This window comes from Acipenser ruthenus, chromosome 18 (assembly GCF_902713425.1).
Source record: "Acipenser ruthenus chromosome 18, fAciRut3.2 maternal haplotype, whole genome shotgun sequence".
Taxonomy (NCBI): domain Eukaryota; kingdom Metazoa; phylum Chordata; class Actinopteri; order Acipenseriformes; family Acipenseridae; genus Acipenser; species Acipenser ruthenus.
The window spans coordinates 14,328,378-14,336,875 of NC_081206.1; the positions used below are offsets into that span (position 1 = coordinate 14,328,378).

At 42.7% G+C, this 8,498-nt stretch overlaps 1 protein-coding gene across 1 annotated transcript in view; it reads left to right on the forward strand.

The window, feature by feature from the left end:
* The window catches only part of LOC117419055 (transmembrane protein 121), a 65,455-nt gene extending 62,108 nt beyond the window's left edge, over positions 1-3,347 (forward strand). The window contains exon 2 of the mRNA XM_034031897.3: positions 669-3,347. Coding sequence (XP_033887788.1) covers positions 1,616-2,554 — 939 coding nt within the window. The 5' untranslated portion in view covers positions 669-1,615 and the 3' untranslated portion in view covers positions 2,555-3,347. The remainder of the gene's footprint in view (positions 1-668) is intronic.
* Positions 3,348-8,498: the final 5,151 nt, after the last annotated feature.

An 8,498-nucleotide genomic window follows, 5' to 3' on the forward strand; every position in this document is an offset into this window, starting at 1 on the left:
GAAAAAAAACGATTTTACATAAAACTCGAAAATAGCTAAAAATAAGCACCGAAAAATACAATGAATAAAACCCCCAAAACAGAAGCCCTAAATATAATGCAATATTGATTTATATGATCCTTCATAACAGGTATTATAAAGCATTTATTTTATTAAAAAATATTTCAAATCTAAATTAATTATATAAACCAAGCCTTTTTTTGTGTCTGGGTAGGAAATGGCTCAGCGAGACAACCAGTAATCACAAGCAAAGTTTGTACTCCTGCTAAACCTCTCTGAAGAGAAGCAGAAACACATACATCCAGGAGCACACTGATGGCACAACAAAGGCCTGCCCTGCAATATTATCTTAAATAAACAATGAAGGCATCTCCCTGTTGTCACTGCTGAGCTTTTTTTTAAATGGTGATCATTATGCAAACCAAACTGTGATCTACATGCTGACAAGTGAAAAGCACCTATTTTAAAAGCCTAACCTATATTTCTTTCCTCTCTGTGTGACAGCTGAATCATTGCTTTGGGAAAGCAGGGATGAGTCAGTGTGCAATAGAGTCACAGTTAATAGAGTATCACCTTAGCAAAGAGAGAAAGTGGTCAGGAAAATAACCTGGGGCTGTCACAATGAATTACAGTTTCATTTACACTGACTGCCCCTTTTGTTTCCCCAGATCTCATTTGGAACAGAGGAAGAGGAAGCATTAAAAGGGTTGCTGGGGGCTCTGAAAGATGAGATGTCTGCCATGGATAACATGTCAGAGTGGGGGGCTGTTAAGATGGAGATCCCTGCTGTAGAGCCTCAAGGGTCTTCATGATGGATGGCTGGTGCCTCTCCTCTCTCAGCTTCACAAGCATGGTGTATTCGTTTCTGCTTATCATTATCCCTTGCTGACTAGTCATCTGCGTATTCACTAAATCAGGACAGCAAGAGTCATTTTGTTTCATGCTTACTATTGCAATTAGAATTAAACAAGAGAAACTTGAGTCTAATTTGCATCCAGTGTCTAAAGTCAAGCTCATGAATGTAATCTGTACAGCTGACTCAGGCCAAGGAGCTTCTTTCCAGTAGGACTAGATCTGTGCCTTCAACAGAACTTCAGGTGCTACAGTATAGGCAGTGCTAAAGCATTTGAAGACATCATTTTTAGTTTGTAAAAGAGCAAGCTGTAGCTCTTTAAGCCAAAGGGATCCATGGAATTACGCTGAATGACGTTCTCTCAATAAATTGGCAAGAACCATTCTGGGAAGCTTGCTTACAGTTAAACACACCCAGCTACACCTTGTCCCCCCACTTCCAAAAACACACACACACATACATCATTTAATGTGGTACCACAATAATGGAAAGCTAAGACATAGTTAATATTTAAATGGTGACATATGGTTTAAACGCAAAAATAAATAAAAGCAGATGTTTCTGTTCAATGGGCTGATAGGAGATTAGCTTATGATTAAGAATTTTCTATTTTGTATACATAGAAATTTGGACAAAAAAAAATAATTTTGCATATGTCATTTTTACTGTATGAATTAAAACCTGAATAAAATATAAATTTTAAAAAGCACCAACACACTGACACAGGAATAAACAAACATAGTTTGCTAAGGGGACATCACCATGGTGTTGCCATCTCCTGACAAACGTCACGTGTGTCTCACAACAGTTGTCATCATGACCAGTATGGCCTTTATGGATGCCTACCTTGTGGAACAAAACCAAGGACCACGCAAGATTGGGGTGTGCATCATTGTGCTGGTGGGGGACATCTGTTTTTTAATAGTGCTACGGTACGTGGCTGTTTGGGTTGGAGCTGAAGTGAAGACCGCGAAGAGAGGCTACGCCATGATTTTGTGGTTTCTTTATATCTTTGTCCTGGAGATCAAGCTATATTTTATCTTTCAGAATTACAAGGCAGACAAAAGGAATTTGGAAACAGTTGCCCGCAAGGCCTTGACTTTGTTGCTTTCTATTTGCGTGCCTGGGCTGTATCTCATCTTAGTAGCTCTTGACAGCATGGAGTATTTAAGAACTTTCAGGAAGAAGGAGGACATGAGAGGCCGCCTCTTCTGGGTAGCTCTGGACCTCCTCGACATCTTAGACATTCAGGCCAACTTGTGGGAGCCTCACAAAACCGGGCTTCCCATCTGGGCTGAGGGGCTCATGTTTTTTTACTGCTACATCCTCCTGCTGATTCTGCCTTGTGTGTCTCTGAGCGAGATCAGCATGCAGGGAGAACACATTTCCCCACAAAAAATGATGCTCTACCCAGTCCTGAGCTTAGTGACCATAAATATTGTCACTATCTTCATTCGGGTTATCAACATGGTCTTGTTCCAGGACAGCAGGGTCTCGACCATCTTCATTGGAAAGAACATTGTGGCCATTACCACCAAAGCCTGTACCTTCCTGGAGTACAAGAAGCAGGTCAAGGAGTTTCCCCAGAATGCAATTGCGCTGGAACTGCAGCAGAACTCCATCCACCACAACCAGACCCTCCCCAACACAACGGGGGTGCCCCATGAACAGTCACCCACCAGGGAGATAGTAGACTCATGACAAAGGCCACGTATGCAAGCCCTTTCCCTCCCACAGGCTTTCATCATTCCCTGGTGCATTGATAAGACCATCTTCAAGACGGTGTCCCACTAAAAAAGCCAACCCACCCCATGCCTCCCACCCTTCCTCTCCCCTTGCATTGCCCAGCTCCACAGATAGCTCCCTAAGTGACTGTTTGAACAATGAAAGACAGGATTACCGTCTCTCTGAGATTTATTGATTTATCTCAGGAACACTGCAAAGTTAAAACTGAAAGTTGAGCTGGAATATAAAACAGAAGAAAAATATAAAAAAAATGTTCTGATGAACTTATTTTTATGTATCAGTTAAAAAAAAAACTGATTTGTTTTTAAACTTGAAGTATCATTCTGTTTTTGTGTGGAATGGCCTGTATCTCTTTCCAGTCATACAACAGCAGAGAATGAATGCATTAACATGCTCTCTGCTTCTGGCTGCTACTGGCTGGGTACTACTGGCTGGGTACTACTCCCATGGACATTATAGTTTATGACCAAATGTTTAATTTAATGCTGGTGTTTCCCAAAGCTCAGCAAAATCTTGCTACATATAAAAAGGGTTGTCAGATGTCAAAAGGCAGCTGTGTTTTTAACAGATTCGTTGTGTATTATACAGTCAGTCAGTATATCTGTGTGCAGGTTCTACTTCAATACAGATCCATTTCAAATTTCCACAAGCGATTATAATACTATGTTGTTTTATGATTATTATGGTTATTTAATAAGTATTTGAATTAATCTTTTGTTGGTGGGAGGTTTACAATTAATTAATCTGTTTTAATAAAGGTACATTTAAAATCAGTTTTATTTTAATGTTTTTTGGGTTTTTTTTGCATACAAGACGATGGGGTTTGTTCTCAGCTATCTTCTGTGTGTTTAGCTTGATTCTTCTACTAGGAGCATCATAACCCATTTGTTTGGATCACAAACCCCTGACATGCTGCCTGATTTCCCACAATGCACTAATGGTGCAAACCGATTTTCTTCTTTTACATTGATTTTCTTCTTTTACACTGCTTTATGATAACATAACAATATAGCACATTTTTAGCTGTGAATTCTTTGGAAGAGGGTTACAATGTGAAACAATGACTAAACGTTAATACAATGTATGTATATATTATATATATATATATATATATATATATATATATATATATATATATATATATACAGACTCAAATTTGTTGGTACCCCTCCACAAAAAACGAAGAATGCACAATTTTCTCTGAAATAACTTGAAACTGACAAAAGTAATTGGCATCCACCATTGTTTATTCCATATTTAATAGAAATCAGACTTTGCTTTTGATTTTTTATTCAACATAATATTGTAAATAAGAAAACAAATGAAAATGGCATGGACAAAAATGATGGGACCGCTAACCTAATATTTTGTTGCACAACCTTTAGAGGCAATCACTGCAATCAAACGTTTTCTGTAGCTCTCAATGAGACTTCTGCACCTGTTAACAGGTAGTTTGTCCCACTTCCTGAGCAAACTGCTCCAGCTGTCTCAGGTTTGATGGGTGCCTTCTCCAGACTGCAAGTTTCAGCTCTTTCCATAGATGTTTGATAGGATTCAGATCAGGACTCATAGAAGGCCACTTCAGTCCAATGTTTTGTTCTTATCCATTCTTGGGTGCTTTTAGCTGTGTGTTTTGGGTCATTATCCTGTTGGAGCTGACAGAGCTTTCTGACACTGGGCAGTACGTTTCGCTCCAGAATGCCTTGATAGTTTTGAGATTTCATTGTGCCCTGCACAGATTCAAGGCACCCTGTGCCAGGCGCAGCAAAGCAGCCCCAAAACATAACCGAGCCTCCTCCATGTTTCACTGTAGGTATGGTGTTCTTTTCTTTGAAAACTTCATTTTTTCATCTGTGAACATAGAGCTGATGTGACTTGCCAAAAAGCTCTAGTTTTGACTCATCTGTCCAAAGGACATTCTCCCAGAAGGATTGTGGCTTGTCAATATGCATTTTAGCAAATTCCAGTCTGGCTTTTTTATGTTTTTCTTTCAAAACTGGAGTCCTCCTGGGTCTTCTTCCATGGAGCCCACTTTCGCTCAAAAAGCGACGGATGGTGCGATCAGAAACTGACGTACCTTCACCTTGGAGTTCAGCTTGTATCTCTTTGGCAGTTATCCTTGGTTCTTTTTCTACCATTCGCACTATCCTTCTGTTCAATCTGGGGTCTATTTTCCTCTTGCGGCTGCGCCCAGGGAGGTTGGCTACAGTTCTATGGACCTTAAACTTCTTTATAATATTTGCAACTGTTGTCACAGGAACATCAAGCTGCTTGGAGATGGTCTTGTAGCCTTTACCTTTACCATGCTTGTCTATTATTTTCTTTCTGATCTCCTCAGACAACTCTCTCCTTTGCTTTCTCTGGTCCATGTTTAGTGTGGTGCACACAATGATACCAAACAGAACAGTGACTACTTTTCTCCATTTAAATAGGCTGAATGACTGATTACAAGATTGGAGACTTGTGTGATACTAATTAAAGAAACTAATTAGTTTGAAATATCACTATAATCCAATTATTTATTATCTTTTCTAAGGGGTACCAACAAATGTGTCCAGGCCATTTTAGAATATCTTTGTAGAATAAGCAATAATTCATCTCTTTTCACAGCTTCTTTGCTTTATTCTATGACATACCAAAGGCATGCAAGTATACATGATAAAATAGCTTTTAATTTCATCACTTTTCAGGAGGAATGAAGCATTATTTCAATGAGCTGTAAGGCTACCAACAAATTTGAGCACATCTGTATATATATATATATATATATATATATATATATATATATATATAGAGTGTGTTCTTGTGCTATCATCACACTGATAGCTTTACATTTTTATTTATAACCATGGCGGGGGGTGGATGTTGCTGACATACTCACTGATTGAGGCAGTGCAGACATTTGAGTTCATTATTATGGAAAAATAAAAACACATTTTGGTGTCAGCTATTTAAAAAATTCAGGGGGCTCCCGAGTGGCGCATCCAGTAAAGGCGCTCCACATGGAGTACAGGATGTGCCCTATAGTCTAGACGTTGCGAGTTCGAGTCCAAGATATTCCTTTGCCGACCGAGGACGGGAGCTTCCAGGGGGCGGCGCTCAATTGGCCGAGCGCCGCCCGGGGGGAAGGAAGGTTAGGTCGGCCAGGGTATCCTCGGCTCACCGCGCACCAGCAACCCCTGTAGTCTTGCCGGGTGCCTGCGGGCTTGCCTGTAAGCTGCCCGAGAGCTGCGTTGTCCGACCCTGTAGCTCTTGGGTGGCTGCATGGTGAGTCCGCAGTGTGAAAAAAAATGGTCGGCTGACGGCACACGCCGTCAGCACAGTGGTGGTAGCGGTGAGCTGAGCCTAAAAATAATTGGCCTGTTCAAATTGGGGAGAAAATAATAAAAAACAACTACATTATTTTAAAAAAATACTATTTTCAAAATTGTATTTACTATTTTCTATTCAAAATAAATTGCTGTCACCTTATGTACTAACTTGGCTTGTGTTTTTCGTGTGTTTGATCCACTTTTATTGTACCTGAAAAACACAAGCCAAGTTAGGAGAAACAATTGGGACAACCTTGGCCCCCACTGCTTTGACAGTTGTGCCTATTTGCTTGGTACTGGCCAAGGTTTCCCCAAATGTTTCTTGAAACTTGGCTTATGTTTTTGATATCTCCACTTTAAATGACTGGGCACTTTTGATAACTTGGCATTTTTGTTTCAGATATCACTTCTTTTTTCACTTATAACATACACACACACACACACACACACACACACACACATTATGGGAATAGCAAAATTGTTCAACCTATATTGAGGCAATGTATTGCCGTTTGGATAAGGTAAATGTAAATAGTAGCCTAGTCTGTTGAAAGGGTTAAGATGTGAATGTGTGTAGCAGTTATGTAGTTGGATTGAAAGTATTACTAGTTAGGGTTCAAATTCTGCCTTTATATATTGTAATAGATTGCACCTCTCTCGGGTTCGTTGCCCCTTTAAAAACAGTGACCCAACACACAAAATTGATTTTTCTTGCGCGGTTGCGCTATTTTAATAAACACCAAAACAAAAATACAAAAACCAACACCTAGCTCTTTATGAGCACTAACTACACAAACAGGAACTCCCTGACTAACGCGGGACAGCTAAGCTGTTTCCCCGTCTTTTCAAAAACCCAGGTTTAACACAGCACTTACTTTAATTCAATGGCTACTCGGAGACAGCGCACCTCTCTGCCTCCTTCCACTCAGCAGCTCCGAGCAGACTGCCTGCTCTCTTTTTGAACCCCACACCTGGGTCTAATTCCCCAATAATGCCCAGGTGCGGATGATCATTAATAAAACAATTAAACAATTAAATTCAAACAATAAACCAAAAAGTGCATTTTCCCATGTTTCTTTTGCAGGGAGGTTTTAACCCCCTCCCTGCTGTCTTTCACAACCTGCTTCCTTACACATCCCCCCCCCTTGTCTTTACAAGACACAGGCCATGAAACGGCCACCTCCTCCCCTAAAACACAACCACCCACCCTCGAGTCCACAAATGTCCATTTTCGCCCTCTTCCACGGGCGAACTCGAGGGTGGATCGATCCACGTCCCGGCTCAGCCAGGTAGGGACCGCGCACCGGCGACGAAGGACCCCAACGGTTTGACAGGGGCGACCAGAACGGCAACCGGGGCACTGGAGGCTGCAGCAGCGGGCAGAGGTCTGCAGCTGGGACCCAGTGCAGCGACGTCCGGTCATCTAGGGGGAGCGAAGCAGTGACCAGGGGGAGCGTAAGCGACGTCTGGGAGCAGCGCAGCGACGTCTTAGTGTCCGTGAGGAGCGAAGCAGGGGACCAGGTGCAGAACTGTGCCCGATTCTGCCGACTCCTGGGCTCCAGGTCTAGTGACGGGAGGTCCAGACCAACCGACAGGGTGTCCAGGCGCAAGGGGTGAGGGACCGGACGCAGCGACGCCGGACTGGACAGTAGGGGTGGTGGTCGGGGCTGTGGTGGAGGTATGTTTTCCACCTCCTCCCTGGGCTCCGGAAGCAGCGGCTCCTCCCCTCTGGGCTCTGGCAGCGGCGGCTTCTCCCCTCTGGGCTCCGACAGCGGCGGCTCTTCCCCTCTGGGCTCCGACAGCGGCAGCTCTTCCCCTCTGGGCTCCGGCTCTTCCCCCTCTGGCTCCGACAGCGGCGTTTCCCATACCTGCTCCCACTTCTGGAGCAGCAGGTCTATCTCTGTGGGCTCCGGATCAGGTAGCCCCCACTCCTGTCTCCACTTCTTTACCTGCTCTTTTTGAGCAGCCGTGTTTCGATTGACGATTTCAACCAACTCTTTTAAATCCATTATTTGGGTCGTAGGGGCGCCCACACACGCTGCCACCAAATGTAATAGATTGCACCTCTCTCGGGTTCGTTGCCCCTTTAAAAACAGTGACCCAACACACAAAATTGATTTTTCTTGCGCGGTTGCGCTATTTTAATAAACACCAAAACAAAAATACAAAAAACCAACACCTAGCTCTTTATGAGCACTAACTACACAAACAGGAACTCCCTGACTAACGCGGGACAGCTAAGCTGTTTCCCCGTCTTTTCAAAAACCCAGGTTTAACACAGCACTTACTTTAATTCAATGGCTACTCGGAGACAGCGCACCTCTCTGCCTCCTTCCACTCAGCAGCTCCGAGCAGACTGCCTGCTCTCTTTTTGAACCCCACACCTGGGTCTAATTCCCCAATAATGCCCAGGTGCGGATGATCATTAATAAAACAATTAAACAATTAAATTCAAACAATAAACCAAAAAGTGCATTTTCCCATGTTTCTTTTGCAGGGAGGTTTTAACCCCCTCCCTGCTGTCTTTCACAACCTGCTTCCTTACAATATATATACACTGAGTGTACAAAACATTAGGAACACCTTCC